This window comes from Oncorhynchus kisutch, unplaced genomic scaffold (genome assembly GCF_002021735.2).
Source record: "Oncorhynchus kisutch isolate 150728-3 unplaced genomic scaffold, Okis_V2 scaffold3856, whole genome shotgun sequence".
Lineage (NCBI taxonomy): Eukaryota > Metazoa > Chordata > Actinopteri > Salmoniformes > Salmonidae > Oncorhynchus > Oncorhynchus kisutch.
Genome location: NW_022265801.1, coordinates 171,648 through 191,125, shown reverse-complemented (window position 1 = coordinate 191,125; position 19,478 = coordinate 171,648). Strand labels below are relative to the sequence as shown.

The 19,478-nt window shown below is 45.1% G+C and overlaps 1 protein-coding gene across 5 annotated transcripts in view; it reads right to left on the bottom strand.

Moving 5' to 3' along the window:
* Positions 1-19,478, bottom strand: part of LOC116372030 (ribonucleases P/MRP protein subunit POP1-like) — a 40,133-nt gene that overhangs the window by 10,795 nt on the left and 9,860 nt on the right. For 3 of the 5 annotated variants that reach the window (XM_031821102.1, XM_031821100.1, XM_031821101.1), the window contains exons 6-13: positions 8,785-8,996; positions 7,931-8,217; positions 7,137-7,230; positions 5,604-5,712; positions 4,605-4,724; positions 3,385-3,506; positions 2,153-2,341; positions 889-1,043 (exon numbers count right to left, since the gene is read on the bottom strand). In XM_031821102.1, the coding sequence (XP_031676962.1) occupies positions 889-1,043; positions 2,153-2,341; positions 3,385-3,506; positions 4,605-4,724; positions 5,604-5,712; positions 7,137-7,230; positions 7,931-8,217; positions 8,785-8,996 (1,288 nt within the window). The remainder of the gene's footprint in view (positions 1-888; positions 1,044-2,152; positions 2,342-3,384; positions 3,507-4,604; positions 4,725-5,603; positions 5,713-7,136; positions 7,231-7,930; positions 8,218-8,784; positions 8,997-19,478) is intronic. The other 2 variants (XM_031821103.1, XM_031821104.1) reach the window with 2 other exon arrangements.

The following is a 19,478-nucleotide window of genomic DNA, read 5'->3' as shown; positions in this document are numbered from 1 at the left end:
AGTTGAAATATCAAACTCAAAAGGATAGTTTATATCAAACTCTTACCGGTAATCTGACTTGAATCTTAACAGTGTTAACACAGATCCTGTATCAATATGTTGGTTTGAGAGCCATTATATACAGTATGAAATATCCAGAATACCAGTGAGTTAGACTTCATCAAACACTACCAGACACCCCCTTTTACCTGGAGTTACAGGTGACACCGACCATCTCCTCAACACACCTGGAGTTACATCAGGTGATACCAACCCTCTCCTCAACACACCTGGAGTTACATCAGGTGATACCAACCCTCTCCTCAACACACCTGGAGTTACATCAGGTGATACCGACCATCTCCTCAACACACCTGGAGTTACATCAGGTGATACCAACACACCTGGAGTTACATCAGGTGATACCAACACACCTGGAGTTACATCAGGTGATACCAACACACCTGGAGTTACATCAGGTGATACCAACACACCTGGAGTTACATCAGGTGATACCAACACACCTGGAGTTACATCAGGTGATACCAACACACCTGGAGTTACATCAGGTGATACCAACACACCTGGAGTTACATCAGGTGATACCAACACACCTGGAGTTACATCAGGTGATACCAACACACCTGGAGTTACATCAGGTGATACCAACACACCTGGAGTTACATCAGGTGATACCAACACACCTGGAGTTACATCAGGTGATACCAACCCTCTCCTCAACACACCTGGAGTTACATCAGGTGATACCAACCCTCTCCTCAACACACCTGGAGTTACATCAGGTGATACCAACCCTCTCCTCAACACACCTGGAGTTACATCAGGTGATACCAACCCTCTCCTCAACACACCTGGAGTTACATCAGGTGAAAACGACCCTCTCCTCACCTCCTGAACTTGGCCAGCAGCTCAGCCTCCTGCTCTTCCTGGAAGCGTGCTCCTGCAGGGCAGTCTGGGTAGTCGTGGGGAAAGTGAGGCTCTCCTTTATTCTGGGTGTGTTTCAGGCTCATCCTCAGCCCTCCGATACGTACTCCTCTATAAACCTGAAGGAGAGGAGAGGGTTACTACTTTAGTTACCTCTCCTCTACCTACCTGGAGAGGGCTACTACTTTAGTTACCTCTCCTCTATCTACCTGGAGAGGGTTACTACTTTAGTTACCTCTCCTCTACCTACCTGGAGAGGGTTACTACTTTAGTTACCTCTCTTCTATCTACCTGGAGAGGAGAGGGTTACTACTTTAGTTACCTCTCTTCTATCTACCTGGAGAGGAGAGGGTTACTACTTTAGTTACCTCTCCTCTATCTACCTGGAGAGGAGAGGGTTACTACTTTAGTTACCTCTCCTCTATCTACCTGGAGAGGAGAGGGTTACTACTTTAGTTACCTCTCCTCTATCTACCTGGAGAGGAGAGGGTTACTACTTTAGTTACCTCTCCTCTATCTACCTGGAGAGGAGAGGGTTACTACTTTAGTTACCTCTCCTCTATCTACCTGGAGAGGAGAGGGTTACTACTTTAGTTACCCTCTCCTCTATCTACCTGGAGAGGGTTACTACTTTAGTTACCTCTCCTCTATCTACCTGGAGAGGGTTACTACTTTAGTTACCTCTCCTCTACCTACCTGGAGAGGGTTACTACTTTAGTTACCTCTCCTCTACCTACCTGGAGAGGGTTACTACTTTAGTTACCTCTCCTCTACCTACCTGGAGAGGGTTACTACTTTAGTTACCTCTCCTCTATCTACCTGGAGAGGGTTACTACTTTAGTTACCTCTCCTCTATCTACCTGGAGAGGAGAGGAGGTTGATCAGACATATTTGTAGTAATTAGTCATTTGTCTGCTTCTCAAAATATTCTATGGCCATTGATCTAGAGTAGTGACCTATATAGGCAATAGGGTGGGTCCTGGTCTAGAGTAGTGCACTATATAGGGAATAGGGTGGGTCCTGGTCTATAGTAGTGACCTATATAGGGAATAGGGTGGGTCCTGGTCTAGAGTAGTGTACTATATAGGGAATAGGGTGGGTCCTGGTCTAGAGTAGTGCACTATATAGGGAATAGGGTGGGTCCTGGTCTAGAGTAGTGTACTATATAGGGAATAGGGTGGGTCCTGGTCTAGAGTAGTGTACTATATAGGGAATGTGTGGTCCATACCAGAGGAACCCAGAAGGCCATGCCCCAGGCCTTGGGTAGCAGCAGGTCCCATCCCGCCCCCCAGGACCCCATCTCTGTGCCCTGGCTCTTCCCAGACTGCTGCACCAGTAGGACGGGTACTCTACCCTGCAGGGGGGTGGGGAGTCTGGAGCCTGGGACCAGAACATCATTACGCAGTCTGTTTACTTCCTGTAGACAGAGAGAAGACTGGATATGGGAGACAAATCACGTTTCCATCTGAAGTTTTTATGCAAGTTATACCGTATGGAAATAAATCAACACAGGTGTGATACAATTTCACAAATCGTCAACAGAAAAATAAATGTATTATGTCAGGCCATGATATGCTACGTTGTACTATGACGTGGTAAACCGGGAGAATTCTCCATAACCTGTCAGTGAACTGTTGTCTAGAGAGAATGCTCCAGAACCTGACAGTGAACTGTTGTCTAAAGAGAATGCTCCAGAACCTGACAGTGAACTGTTGTCTAGAGAGAATGCTTCAGAACCTGACAGTGAACTGTTGTCTAGAGAGAATGCTCCAGAACCTGACAGTGAACTGTTGTCTAGAGAGAATGCTCCAGAACCTGACAGTGAACTGTTGTCTAGGGAGAATGCTTCAGAACCTGACAGTGAACTGTTGTCTAGAGAGAATGCTCCAGAACCTGACAGTGAACTGTTGTCTAGAGAGAATGCTTCAGAACCTGACAGTGAACTGTTGTCTAGAGAGAATGCTCCAGAACCTGACAGTGAACTGTTGTCTAGAGAGAATGCTCCAGAACCTGACAGTGAACTGTTGTCTAGAGAGAATGCTCCAGAACCTGACAGTGAACTGTTGTCTAGAGAGAATGCTCCAGAACCTGACAGTGAACTGTTGTCTAGAGAGAATGCTCCAGAACCTGACAGTGAACTGTTGTCTAGAGAGAATGCTCCAGAACCTGACAGTGAACTGTTGTCTAGGGAGAATGCTTCAGAACCTGACATACATTTAGTGACTCTTCTTCCTGGGGGGGGGGGGGGGGACACATACATTTAGTGACTCTTCTCCCTGGGTTGAGTCTCCTGGGGGGGGGGGGGGGGGGGGACATACATTTAGTGACTCTTCTTCCTGGGTTGAGTCTCCTGGGGGGGGGGGACATACATTTAGTGACTCTTCTTCCTTCTACCCTGGGTAGAGTCTTCATACATTTAGTAATGATATATTAAACAGACATGGCGCTATGGTTCAGTACCTGGTCTGTCATCTTGTTGTGTGTGACGTTGTCGCGGACAGACCGGTCCCACAGGGAACTCTGGCTGAGGGGTTCAGGGATCCCCTTCAACATCAGTTCCCTCCTCCTCTCCTCGTTCACTCCTGAAACAACAGAGGGCATAGTGCCGTATGACCAGGTACTCAGGAGAGTCACCAAACTGTGTTGAGTAGGCCAGAGGAAGCATACAACTAGTTGGCAACATCTACAGCTTCACCGGGTAGCTCTATAGGGCCTACATCCACTAAATAAGGAAGTGGGTGATGCAACCCCCAGCCAGGTACTAAAAGGTCAATAAGGAAGTGGGTGATGCAACCCCCAGCCAGGTACTAAAAGGTCAATAAGGAAGTGGGTGATGCAACCCCCAGCCAGGTACTAAAAGGTCAATAAGGAAGTGGGTGTGAACCTCTGAGGGCGTGGTCTGAGCACAGGGTCATGCCAGGATTCGAACCTGGGACATCTGCATGGACGAGCAGAGGCTCCCCAGGAGCACAGGACCAGAGAAGTACCACCACCAGAAGAGCAGAGAATGACCCACAGAACCTCCCTACCCACAAAGCCTCAGGACCTATTACCATCACAAACACAGGGTCCTGCCAGGATTCGAACCTGGGACATCTGCATGGACGAGCAGAGGCTCCCCAGGAGCACAGGACCAGAGAAGTACCACCACCAGAAGAGCAGAGAATGACCCACAGAACCTCCCTACCCACAAAGCCTCAGGACCTATTACCATCACAAACACAGGGTCCTGCCAGGATTCGAACCTGGGACATCTGCATGGACGAGCAGAGGCTCCCCAGGAGCACAAGACCAGAGAATGACCCACAGAACCTCCCTACCCACAAAGCCTCAGGACCTATCACATTCATAAACACAGGGTCCTGTTCAGCAGGGAACAAATCTATGACATTTTCTTGGATGCGTTCTCAATTGGATATTAGGCAGTCGGCTACGTCAGTTTCACTCTGATTGAAAAGGTTGTGTTCTGAACATGGCCCAGGTAGAATCACCCTAAAGGAGAACTAATGTAAACTATATCGGACCTGTCTGAACCACCCCCACCCTGTCTCAGAGGTTACCATGGCTACTGGCTCAGGGGTTACCATGGCTACTGGCTCAGGGGTTACCATGGATAATGGCTCAGGGGTTACCATGGATAATGGCTCAGGGGTTACCATGGCTACTGGCTCAGAGGTTACCTTGTGCCTTCCTGATGTCGGACACGGCCTTGCTTCTCTTGTTTGGTAAGGTCAATCTGGGGTCATCCACCGTCAGACCCAGAACTGAGCCGGCTGGGACCTCCGCTGTGGAGTACACACCTGAGGGGAGAAGACAGGACAGACATGAGGTACGCTTTGGAGGGAGGAGAGACAAGACAGACATGAGGTACGCTTTGGAGGGGAGGAGACAGGACAGACATGAGGTACGCTTTGGAGGGAGGAGAGACAAGACAGACATGAGGTACGCTTTGGAGGGGAGGAGAGACAGGACAGACATGAGGTACGCTTTGGAGGGAGGAGAGACAAGACAGACATGAGGTACGCTTTGGAGGGAGGAGAGACAAGACAGACATGAGGTACGCTTTGGAGGGGAGGAGAGACAGGACAGACATGAGGTACGCTTTGGAGGAGAGGAGAGATAGGACAGACATGAGGTACGCTTTGGAGGGGAGGAGAGACAGGACAGACATGAGGTACGCTTTGGAGGGGAGGAGAGACAAGACAGACATGAGGTACGCTTTGGAGGGGAGGAGAGATAGGACCGACATGAGGTACGCTTTGGAGGGGAGGAGAGACAGGACAGACATGAGGTACGCTTTGGAGGGGAGGAGAAACAGGACAGACATGAGGTACGCTTTGGAGGGGAGGAGAGACATGAGGTACGGTTTGGAGGGAGGAGAGACAAGACAGACAATCAAGAGTTAAAACCTACAGGAGGGTCTCTCTCCAGGAACAGGGTTGGAGTTAAAACCTACAGGAGGGTCTCTCTCCAGGAACAGGGTTGGAGTTAAAACCTACAGGAGGGTGTCTCTCCAGGAACAGGGTTAGAGTTAAAACCTACAGGAGGGTGTCTCTCCAGGAACAGGGTTGGAGTTAAAACCTACAGGAGGGTGTCTCTCCAGGAACAGGGTTGGAGAGCCCTGATCTCATCTAATGAATGTAGGTAATGAATGAGGAATGTAGTTGTGAGGAACCCACCTCTGAGCATGTTGAAGACACCAGCTTGTTGTTGATGAAGAGACATGTTACAGTCGTCTCTGCAGTGATCTGGCCACCAGAAGGGAGATGGTCTGGATTTACCTGTAGCCTGGAATACAGATAAAACACCTGACTAATACCTTACACTGGAACAAACAGGATGTAGTCTCTAGATAAAACACCTTACACTGGAACAAACAGGATGTAGTCTCTAGATAAAACACCTTACACTGGAACAAACAGGATGTAGTCTCCAGACAAATCATCCCAGGTGATTAGCTGGCCTCCAGACAAATCATCCCAGGTGATTAGCTGGCCTCCAGACAAATCATCCCAGGTGATTAGCTGGCCTCCAGACAAATCATCCCAGGTGATTAGCTGGCCTCCAGACAAATCATCCCAGGTGATTAGCTGGCCTCCAGACAAATCATCCCAGGTGATTAGCTGGCCTCCAGACAAATCATCCCAGGTGATTAGCTGGCCTCCAGACAAATCATCCCAGGTGATTAGCTGGCCTCCAGACAAATCATCCCAGGTGATTAGCTGGCCTCCAGACAAATCATCCCAGGTGATTAGCTGGCCTCCAGACAAATCATCCCAGGTGATTAGCTGGCCTCCAGACAAATCATCCCAGGTGATTAGCTGGCCTCCAGACAAATCATCCCAGGTGATTAGCTGGCCTCCAGACAAATCATCCCAGGTGATTAGCTGGCCTCCAGACAAATCATCCCAGGTGATTAGCTGGCCTCCAGACAAATCATCCCAGGTGATTAGCTGGCCTCCAGACAAATCATCCCAGGTGATTAGCTGGCCTCCAGACAAATCATCCCAGGTGATTAGCTGGCCTCCAGACAAATCATCCCAGGTGATTAGCTGGCCTCCAGACAAATCATCCCAGGTGATTAGCTGGCCTCCAGACAAATCATCCCAGGTGATTAGCTGGCCTCCAGACAAATCATCCCAGGTGATTAGCTGGCCTCCAGACAAATCATCCCAGGTGATTAGCTGGCCTCCAGACAAATCATCCCAGGTGATTAGCTGGCCTCCAGACAAATCATCCCAGGTGATTAGCTGGCCTCCAGACAAATCATCCCAGGTGATTAGCTGGCCTCCAGACAAATCATCCCAGGTGATTAGCTGGCCTCCAGACAAATCATCCCAGGTGATTAGCTGGCCTCCAGACAAATCATCCCAGGTGATTAGCTGGCCTCCAGACAAATCATCCCAGGTGATTAGCTGGCCTCCAGACAAATCATCCCAGGTGATTAGCTGGCCTCCAGACAAATCATCCCAGGTGATTAGCTGGCCTCCAGACAAATCATCTCAGGTGATTAGCTGGCCTCCAGACAAATCATCCCAGGTGATTAGCTGGCCTCCAGACAAATCATCCCAGGTGATTAGCTGGCCTCCAGACAAATCATCCCAGGTGATTAGCTGGCCTCCAGACAAATCATCCCAGGGGATTAGCTGGCCTCCAGACAAATCATCCCAGGGGATTAGCTGTCCTCTAGATAAATCATCCCAGGTTCTTACATCAGTGTGTGTGGCAGGGGCCAGGGTTTCAGTCAGAACGGAATGTGATAGAGGTCCAATCAGACGATACCGCACCATCTCCATGGTGAGGTCACTGCAAAACAGTAAACAACAACATTCAGGAAGTCCACATGGTTGAGAATAAAGGGAGGGGTTTATAAAGGGAGGGGTTTTATAAAGGGAGGGGTTTATAAAGGGGAGGGTTTTATAAAGGGAGGGGTTTATAAAATTGACAGAAAACTCTAAAATATGACTAAATGACTAGACCAGTCGTAGCAGTCAGAACCCACCCGATGACTATACCAGTCAGAACCCACCCGATGACTATACCAGTCAGAACCCACCCGATGACTATACCAGTCAGAACCCACCCGATGACTATACCAGTCAGAACCCACCCGATGACTATACCAGTGGTACCAGTCAGAACCCACCTGATGACTATACCAGTGGTACCAGTCAGAACCCACCTGATGACAATACCAGTGGTACCAGTCAGAACCCACCTGATGACTATACCAGTGGTACCAGTCAGAACCCACCTGATGACTATACCAGTGGTACCAGTCAGAACCCACCTGATGACTATACCAGTGGTACCAGTCAGAACCCACCTGATGACTATACCAGTGGTACCAGTCAGAACCCACCTGATGACTATACCAGTGGTACCAGTCAGAACCCACCTGATGACTATACCAGTGGTACCAGTCAGAACCCACCTGATGACTATACCAGTGGTACCAGTCAGAACCCACCTGATGACTATACCAGTGGTACCAGTCAGAACCCACCTGATGACTATACCAGTGGTACTGGACCTCCAGGTTACGGGTGTGGTAGCAGAAATGGTACTGTATCCCAGGAGCTTCTTGGCTGGTGGCCCAGCAGCCTCAGGCTCCCTGGAGGACCACTTCCTCTTAGAACCAGAACCAGAGGTCTGCGCTGCCTCAGGACCAGCCCCAGGACCGGGGGCCAAGGTGGGGGTAGGGGCTGGCTGTGGAACAGGGAGGTCCACTGGAGCAGGTGGAAGGACAGCCTCAGAACACTGACAGACAGCCTGCAGCTCTGGGAGGAGGTCCTGACACAGAGCACAGGGCACAGTCACAACACGGGGCACAGTCAGAATGAATAGTACTTGACCGATCCCAAAGGGGACATCTGATTGGATAGTACTTGACCGATCCCAAAGGGGACATCTGATTGGATAGTACTTGACCGATCCCAAAGGGGACATCTGATTGGATAGTACTTGACCGATCCCAAAGGGGACATCTGATTGGATAGTACTTTCCCGATCCCAAAGGGGACATCTGATTGGATAGTACTTTCCCGATCCCAAAGGGGACATCTGATTGGATAGTACTTTCCCGATCCCAAAGGGGACATCTGATTGGATAGTACTTTCCCGATCCCAAAGGGGACATCTGATTGGATAGTACTCTCCCGATCCCAAAGGGGACATCTGATTGGATAGTACTTTCCCGATCCCAAAGGGGACATCTGATTGGATAGTACTTTCCCGATCCCAAAGGGGACATCTGAGTTCACCAGATTATAGACAACAATAAAGACACCATCAATCAATAGTTAAATGGTTGTTCAACACTTCTACTACTGATTGATTCTGCATATTAGTCCCTCTGACCGTTTTCATGGTGGGGTGAGCCCAGATCCACAGCTGTCTGTGTGTTGATCCCTGGGAGCCCTGGTCCTCCTGGCCCCCCCGGCCCTGTGTTGTGGGTCTCCAGAGGAATGTGACAGGCCCCAGGGGCTGGAGAGGGTACTGTCCTGCTCTGTACACCACCACACTGCCCTGTCTCCTGCCTGACACACACATGGCTGCTGCAAACGTAGGCCCTGCAGGTACAACACATCTCATCGTCAATAATACCGTAAAGCAGCGAGTCACATATTTGTTAGACCACCCGACTCAAAGCTTTTCGTACAGTTGGTTCACATTTTCAAACTTTATACTGAAATTACTTGTAAACAAATCGAGACTGATGCTGCGTTTAGACGAGGGACATAAAGATCAGCCATACCAGTCGGCAGAGCGATGCTGCGTTTAGACGAGGGACATAAAGATCAGTCATACTGAAATTACTTGTAAACAAATCGAGACTGATGCTGCGTTTAGACGAGGGACATAAAGATCAGTCATACCAGTCGGCAGAGCGATGCTGCGTTACCAGTCGGCAGAGCGATGCTGCGTTTAGACGAGGGACATAAAGATCAGTCATACTGAAATTACTTGTAAACAAATCGAGACTGATGCTGCGTTTAGACGAGGGACATGAAGATCAGTCATACCAGTCGGCAGAGCGATGCTGCGTTTAGACGAGGGACATAAAGATCAGTCATACCAGTCGGCAGAGCGATGCTGCGTTTAGACGAGGGACATAAAGATCAGTCATACCAGTCGGCAGAGCGATGCTGCGTTTAGACGAGGGACATAAAGTTACTAGTCCAGTTCCATGCTGTTACTATAGTTACTATAGTCCAGTTCCATACTGTTACTATAGTCCAGTTCCATGCTGTTACTATAGTTACTATAGTCCAGTTCCATACTGTTACTATAGTTACTATAGTCCAGTTCCATGCTGTTACTATAGTCCAGTTCCATACTGTTACTATAGTTACTATAGTCCAGTTCCATACTGTTACTATAGTTACTATAGTCCAGTTCCATACTGTTACTATAGTTACTATAGTCCAGTTCCATACTGTTACTATAGTTACTATAGTCCAGTTCCATACTGTTACTATAGTTACTATAGTCCAGTTCCATGCTGTTACTATAGTCCAGTTCCATGCTGTTACTATAGTTACTATAGTCCAGTTCCATGCTGTTACTATAGTTACTATAGTCCAGTTCCATGCTGTTACTATAGTTACTATAGTCCAGTTCCATGCTGTTACTATAGTCCAGTTCCATGCTGTTACTATAGTCCAGTTCCATGCTGTTACTATAGTCCAGTTCCATGCTGTTACTATAGTCCAGTTCCATACTGTTACTATAGTCCAGTTCCATACTGTTACTATAGTTACTTTAGTCCAGTTCCATGCTGTTACTATAGTTACTATATTCCAGTTCCATGCTGTTACTATAGTCCAGTTCCATACTGTTACTATAGTTACTATAGTCCAGTTCCATGCTGTTACTATAGTCCAGTTCCATGCTGTTACTATAGTTACTATAGTCCAGTTCCATACTGTTACTATAGTTACTATAGTCCAGTTCCATGCTGTTACTATAGTTACTATAGTCCAGTTCCATACTGTTACTATAGTTACTATAGTCCAGTTCCATACTGTTACTATAGTTACTATAGTCCAGTTCCATACTGTTACTATAGTTACTATAGTCCAGTTCCATGCTGTTACTATAGTTACTATAGTCCAGTTCCATACTGTTACTATAGTTACTAGTCCAGTTCCATGCTGTTACTATAGTCCAGTTCCATGCTGTTACTATAGTTACTATAGTCCAGTTCCATACTGTTACTATAGTCCAGTTCCATGCTGTTACTATAGTTACTATAGTCCAGTTCCATACTGTTACTATAGTCCAGTTCCATTCTGTTACTATAGTTACTAGTCCAGTTCCATACTGTTACTATAGTTACTATAGTCCAGTTCCATGCTGTCACTATAGTTACTATAGTCCAGTTCCATGCTGTTACTATAGTCCAGTTCCATGCTGTTACTATAGTTACTATAGTCCAGTTCCATACTGTTACTATAGTTACTATAGTCCAGTTCCATACTGTTACTATAGTTACTATAGTCCAGTTCCATGCTGTTACTAGTTACTATAGTCCAGTTCCATGCTGTTACTATAGTTACTATAGTCCAGTTCCATGCTGTTACTATAGTTACTATAGTCCATGTCCATGCTGTTACTATAGTTACTATAGTCCAGTTCCATACTGTTACTATAGTTACTATAGTCCAGTTCCATACTGTTACTATAGTTACTATAGTCCAGTTCCATACTGTTACTATAGTCCAGTTCCATGCTGTTACTATAGTTACTACTGTTACTATAGTCCAGTTCCATGCTGTTACTATAGTTACTATAGTCACTATAGTCCAGTTCCATGCTGTTACTATAGTTACTATAGTCCAGTTCCATGATGTTACTATAGTTACTATAGTCCAGTTCCATGCTGTTACTATAGTTACTATAGTGCAGTTCCATGCTGTTACTATAGTTACTATAGTCCAGTTCCATACTGTTACTATAGTTACTATAGTCCAGTTCCATACTGTTACTATAGTCCAGTTCCATGCTGTTACTATAGTTACTATAGTCCAGTTCCATGCTGTTACTATAGTTACTATAGTCCAGTTCCATGCTGTTACTATAGTTACTATAGTCCAGTTCCATGCTGTTACTATAGTTACTATAGTCCAGTTCCATACTGTTACTATAGTTACTATAGTCCAGTTCCATACTGTTACTATAGTTACTATAGTCCAGTTCCATACTGTTACTATAGTTACTATAGTCCAGTTCCATACTGTTACTATAGTTACTATAGTCCAGTTCCATACTGTTACTATAGTTACTATAGTCCAGTTCCATACTGTTACTATAGTTACTATAGTCCAGTTCCATACTGTTACTATAGTTACTATAGTCCAGTTCCATACTGTTACTATAGTTACTATAGTCCAGTTCCATACTGTTACTATAGTTACTATAGTCCAGTTCCATACTGTTACTATAGTTACTATAGTCCAGTTCCATACTGTTACTATAGTTACTATAGTCCAGTTCCATACTGTTACTATAGTTACTATAGTCCAGTTCCATGCTGTTACTATAGTTACTATAGTCCAGTTCCATGCTGTTACTATAGTTACTACTGTTACTATAGTCCAGTTCCATGCTGTTACTATAGTTACTATAGTCACTATAGTCCAGTTCCATGCTGTTACTATAGTTACTATAGTCCAGTTCCATGCTGTTACTATAGTTTACTAAAGTCCAGTTCCATGCTGTTACTATAGTTACTATAGTCCAGTTCCATACTGTTACTATAGTCCAGTTCCATGCTGTTACTATAGTTACTATAGTCCAGTTCCATACTGTTACTATAGTTACTATAGTCCAGTTCCATGCTGTTACTATAGTTACTATAGTCCAGTTCCATGCTGTTACTATAGTTACTATAGTCCAGTTCCATACTGTTACTATAGTTACTATAGTCCAGTTCCATACTGTTACTATAGTTACTATAGTCCAGTTCCATACTGTTACTATAGTTACTATAGTCCAGTTCCATACTGTTACTATAGTTACTATAGTCCAGTTCCATACTGTTACTATAGTTACTATAGTCCAGTTCCATACTGTTACTATAGTTACTATAGTCCAGTTCCATAATGTTACTATAGTTACTATAGTCCAGTTCCATACTGTTACTATAGTTACTATAGTCCAGTTCCATACTGTTACTATAGTTACTATAGTCCAGTTCCATGCTGTTACTATAGTTACTATAGTCCAGTTCCATGCTGTTACTATAGTTACTATAGTCCAGTTCCATGCTGTTACTATAGTTACTATAGTCCAGTTCCATACTGTTACTATAGTTACTATAGTCCAGTTCCATACTGTTACTATAGTCCAGTTCCATGCTGTTACTATAGTTACTATAGTCCAGTTCCATACTGTTACTATAGTTACTATAGTCCAGTTCCATGCTGTTACTATAGTTACTATAGTCCAGTTCCATGCTGTTACTATAGTTACTATAGTCCAGTTCCATACTGTTACTATAGTTACTATAGTCCAGTTCCATACTGTTACTATAGTTACTATAGTCCAGTTCCATACTGTTACTATAGTTACTATAGTCAGTTCCATACTGTTACTATAGTTACTATAGTCCAGTTCCATACTGTTACTATAGTCCAGTTCCATGCTGTTACTATAGTTACTACTGTTACTATAGTCCAGTTCCATGCTGTTACTATAGTTACTATAGTCACTATAGTCCAGTTCCATGCTGTTACTATAGTTACTATAGTCCAGTTCCATGCTGTTACTATAGTTACTAAAGTCCAGTTCCATGCTGTTACTATAGTTACTATAGTCCAGTTCCATGCTGTTACTATAGTTACTATAGTCCAGTTCCATGCTGTTACTATAGTTACTATAGTCCAGTTCCATGCTGTTACTATAGTTACTATAGTCCAGTTCCATGCTGTTACTATAGTTACTATAGTCCAGTTCCATGCTGTTACTATAGTTACTATAGTCCAGTTCCATACTGTTACTATAGTTACTATAGTCCAGTTCCATACTGTTACTATAGTCCAGTTCCATGCTGTTACTATAGTTACTATAGTCCAGTTCCATACTGTTACTATAGTTACTATAGTCCAGTTCCATGCTGTTACTATAGTTACTATAGTCCAGTTCCATGCTGTTACTATAGTTACTATAGTCCAGTTCCATACTGTTACTATAGTTACTATAGTCCAGTTCCATACTGTTACTATAGTTACTATAGTCCAGTTCCATACTGTTACTATAGTTACTATAGTCCAGTTCCATACTGTTACTATAGTTACTATAGTCCAGTTCCATACTGTTACTATAGTTACTATAGTCCAGTTCCATACTGTTACTATAGTTACTATAGTCCAGTTCCATACTGTTACTATAGTTACTATAGTCCAGTTCCATACTGTTACTATAGTTACTATAGTCCAGTTCCATGCTGTTACTATAGTTACTATAGTCCAGTTCCATGCTGTTACTATAGTTACTATAGTCCAGTTCCATGCTGTTACTATAGTTACTATAGTCCAGTTCCATGCTGTTACTATAGTTACTATAGTCCAGTTCCATACTGTTACTATAGTTACTATAGTCCAGTTCCATACTGTTACTATAGTTACTGAAGTCCAGTTCCATGCTGTTACTATAGTTCAGTTACATGCGGTTACTATAGTTACTGGTGAGGTGGCTTCCTGTCTACAGGAATCTGTAGCTAGTCCTTCTGGTGAGGTGGCTTCCTGTATACAGGAATCTGTAGCTAGTCTTTCTGGTGAGGTGGCTTCCTGTCTACAGGAATCTGTAGCTAATCCTTCTGATGAGGTGGCTTCCTGTCTACAGGAATCTGTAGCTAGTCCTTCTGGTGAGGTGGCTTCCTGTATACAGGAATCTGTAGCTAGTCCTTCTGGTGAGGTGGCTTCCTGTCTACAGGAATCTGTAGCTAGTCTTTCTGGTGGGGTGGCTTCTTGTCTACAGGAATCTGTAGCTAATCCTTCTGATGAGGTGGCTTCCTGTCTACAGGAATCTGTAGCTAGTCCTTCTGGTGAGGTGGCTTCCTGTCTACAGGAATCTGTAGCTAGTCCTTCTGGTGAGGTGGCTTCCTTTATAAAGGAATCTGTAGCTAGTCCTTCTGGTGAGGTGGCTTCCTGTATACAGGAATCTGTAGCTAGTCTTTCTGGTGAGGTGGCTTCCTGTCTACAGGAATCTGTAGCTAGTCCTTCTGGTGAGGTGGCTTCCTGTCTACAGGGATCTGTAGCTAGTCCTTCTGGTGAGGTGGCTTCCTGTCTACAGGAATCTGTAGCTAGTCCTTCTGGTGAGGTGGCTTCCTGTCTACAGGAATCTGTAGCTAGTCTTTCTGGTGAGGTGGCTTCCTGTCTACAGGAATCTGTAGCTAGTCCTTCTGGTGAGGTGGCTTCCTGTCTACAGGGATCTGTAGCTAGTCCTTCTGGTGAGGTGGCTTCCTGTCTACAGGAATCTGTAGCTAGTCTTTCTGGTGAGGTGGCTTCCTGTCTACAGGGATCTGTAGCTAGTCTTTTAAGAGTTGTACTTTCTTCGATGAACCCCTTCACTAAAAGTTGCCAGTAGTGTCTGAAATGCCAACACCCTCTCTGCTACTCTCACCATGATCTGGGTATGTGTGGCGTTCAACTAGTCTTCATATCAGTCTCTATATTGTGTACAGTGAGCAGTCCTTCCTCTACTACGAGCTATTCAATGATTTCACTTTACACAGAGATGTGGTGTCGTTCCCCAGCGACTATTACTCACTTCCCTAATTCCTGAGCCTCACAAATCCCCCCCCCCAGTCATTTTCAATTCCGTTTTCCCCAATTCCATGTAACGCCCACGCCTTGGTTTGTGGGACTCCATAGAATGCACGGATATCCTGCCAGAATCTGTCAACTAACACCCTCATGGAAACACTGTCTTAGATACGATGTACTTCGCCTCCGGCCTCAAATGCACTTGCACCTAGATCATTCCATCGAACCCATAACATGTTAATCCCTACTGCTTGGCCACTTATATAGTTATAAACACACTAAAAGACAAATTAGTCCGTTTCCAACAACCCCTCATCTGGAACAGTGATCACTCACATGTTCCACGCCACCTGAAAATTGGACTGGGACAGTGATCACTCACATGTTCCACGCCACCTGGAAAACTGGACTGGAACAGTGATCACTCACATGTTCCACGCCACCTGGAAAACATGTTGGACTGGAACAGTGATCACTCACATGTTCCACGCCACCTGGAAAACATGTTGGACTGGAACAGTGATCACTCACATGTTCCACGCCACCTGGAAAACATATTGGACTGGAACAGTGATCACTCACATGTTCCACGCCACCTGAAAATTGGACTGGAACAGTGAAGAGAGAGACTGATCATGTGTTCCCTGTTGGTTATCACTTTTACCCAGTCTGATCATGTGTTCCCGGTTGGTTATCACTTTTACCCAGTCTGATCATGTATTCCCTGTTGGTTATCACTTTTACCCAGTCTGATCATGTATTCCCTGTTGGTTATCACTTTTACCCAGTCTGATCATGTGTTCCCTGTTGGTTATCAGTTTTACCCAGTCTGATCATGTATTCCCTGTTGGTTATCACTTTTACCCAGTCTTCATCATCATCATCCTCGTGTCAAACAAAGTCCCTAGTATCAAAGTCCCAATTAGCCCGAGCTACCATATAGTGGGTTGGCTGATACCCTCCCTCTCAGGGGACATGTAAAGATAGGGCACTATTGCCATAACCTCAAGAGAGGCCAGGCTATAACAGTTTAGGGCTTTTCTGATTCAGGAAATCCAGACAAATTACTACATTCATAACTTCCTTAATAAAACACCTGAGACAAAATGTCCAAAGAGCATAACAACAACACTGTTGAAATGTAGCTTCTACTCCCTTATCTTGGTGACCTCACAGTTACAGGGTCAGGGAGTTAGAGAACGAACCGTTAGGGAGAAATCCCATACCATACAGCTGACCCAATCCTGCTGAGATTTGTATAGAAGACAAATCAACCAAAACATTACACTGAATGTTCTCTAGCCTTTCTAGTGAGGGTGATCGGGCCTCACCAGGAAGTCAGAACAGAGGTCAGAGACATTTCAAAAAAACATTCTGTGTACCAGGTTTACATTGGTACACATACCTCACTACATACCTCACTACATTGGTACACATACCTCACTACATTGGTACACATACCTCACCACATACCTCACCACATACCTCACTACATACCTCACTACATTGGTACACATACCTCACTACATTGGTACACATACCTCACTACATTGGTACACATACCTCACTACATTGGTACACATACCTCACTACATTGGTACACATACCTCACTACATTGGTACACATACCTCACTACATTGGTACACATACCTCACTACATTGGTACACATACCTCACTACATTGGTACACATACCTCACTACATTGGTACACATACCTCACTACATTGGTACACATACCTCACTACATTGGTACACATACCTCACTACATTGGTACACATACCTCACTACATTGGTACACATACCTCACTACATTGGTACACATACCTCACTACATTGGTACACATACCTCACTACATTTACATTGGGTTTCCTTACTACATTTCTTATCCGGAGAGCTTACATGTGTGGACCCAAAACTCTGACAGATACAGGAAATATCATTTGTGTGCCCTTTAAGGTGAATCCTTTCTAACCCGTGAAGAACCTACTAAAGACGGTGTGAGTATGTAATTAAATCAGACACGGTGTTAACTCCACTAACTCCACTCATAACCGGTGTGGGTATGTAATTAAATCAGACACGGTGTTAACTCCCCTCATAACCGGTGTGGGTATGTAATTAAATCAGACACGGTGTTAACTCCACTCATAACCGGTGTAATTAAATCAGACACGGTGTTAACTCCCCTCATAACCGTTGTGAGTATGTAATTAAATCAGACACGTGTTAACACCACTCATAACTGGTGTGAGTATGTGGGGTAAAACTGTACCAACTGACCGACTCACAACACCATCTGAATTATCTATTACATTGTTCCAACACCATCTGAATTATCTATTACATTGTTCCAACACCATCTGAATGATCTATTACATTGTTCCAACACCATCTGAATTATCTATTACATTGTACCAACACCATCTGAATTATCTATTACATTGTTCCAACACCATCTGAATGATCTATTACATTGTTCCAACACCATCTGAATTATCTATTACATTGGAATGTTCCATCAGCAGGTAAATGCTGACCCATTAGATCCTGTTTGCTACATTATCTCCATATTCCAGACAAATTGGTAGATTTGTTGGGCACTTCTTTTAGCACATCCATGGCTTTGCTATAGTTCCCCCCTTCTTATAGTTCCCCCCCTTCATATAGTTCCCCCCCTTCATATAGTTCCCCCCCTTCATATAGTTCCCCCCCTTCATATAGTTCCCCCCCTTCTTATAGTTCCCCCCTTCTTATAGTTCCCCCCCTTCTTATAGTTCCCCCCCTTCTTATAGTTCCCCCCCTTCTTATAGTTCCCCCCCTTCTTATAGTTCCCCCTCTTCTTATAGTTCCCCCCCTTCTTATAGTTCCCCCCTTCTTATAGTTCCCCCCCTTCTTATAGTTCCCCCCCTTCTTATAGTTCCCCTCCTTCTTATAGTTCCCCTGTCTTATAGTTCCCCTGTCTTATAGTTCCCCTGTCTTATAGTTCCCCTGTCTTATAGTTCCCCTGTCTTATAGTTCCCCTGTCTTATAGTTCCCCTGTCTTATAGTTCCCCTGTCTTATAGTTCCCCTGTCTTATAGTTCCCCTGTCTTATAGTTCCCCTGTCTTATAGTTCCCCTGTCTTATAGTTCCCCTGTCTTATAGTTCCCCTGTCTTATAGTTCCCCTGTCTTATAGTTCCCTCTTTTACCCGGAGTGTCAGAAACCACGGATGCCATTTTACCGGTGGTTATTTCTACGACTCTCTGGACGGTGTCCGGGGTGTTTACGTTTCCTCTAATACACGCCATCTATGATCCATTCCCAAAAGTAGAGATACCCACTTCCCCTCAGAGTAGTTATGGTATTTGTGCCGATTAAAATTGCTCACGGCACCTGATACCTTGAATTAGAACCAGATACTGAAGCGTCTGCCAGTTTACTACGGGACACCTAATGTCTGCCAGTTTACTACAGGAGAATACAGGAGCAGGAGCAGGAACAGGAGTAGGAACAGGAACAAGGAACAGGAGTAGGAACAGGGGTAGGAGTAAGAACAGGAGTAGGAACAGGTGTAGGAACAGGAACAGGAGCAGGAACAGAAGCCTCAAAAGGAGTAGGAACAGGAGTAGGAGTAGGAACAGGTGTAGGAGTAGGAGTAGGAGTAGGAACAGGAGTAGGAACAGGAACAGGAGTAGGAACAGGGGTAGGAGTAAGAACAGGAGTAGGAACAGGTGTAGGAACAGGAACAGGAGCCTCAAAAGGAGTAGGAACAGGAGTAGGAGTAGGAACAGGTGTAGGAACAGGAGTAGGAACAGGAGTAGGAACAGGAACAGGAGTAGGAACAGGAACAGGAGTAGGAACAGGAACAGGAGCAGGAACAGGAACAGGAGCCTCAAAAGGAGTAGGAACAGGAGTAGGAGTAGGAACAGGTGTAGGAACAGGAGTAGGAACAGGAGTAGGAACAGGAACAGGAGTAGGAACAGGAACAGGAGTAGGAACAGGAGTAGGAACAGGAACAGGAGCAGGAACAGGAACAGGAGCCTCAAAAGGAGTAGGAACAGGAGTAGGAGTAGGAACAGGTGTAGGAACAGGAGTAGGAACAGGAGTAGGAACAGGAACAGGAGTAGGAGTAGGAACAGGAGTAGGAACAGGAGTAGGAACAGGAGTAGGAACAGGAGTAGGAACAGGAGTAGGAACAGGAGTAGGAACAGGAGTAGGAACAGGAGTAGGAGTGGGAACAGGAACAGGAGCCTCCCTTTGTTTTCCGAGCTCCAGTTTCACCGGTTCGGACTCTCTAGTT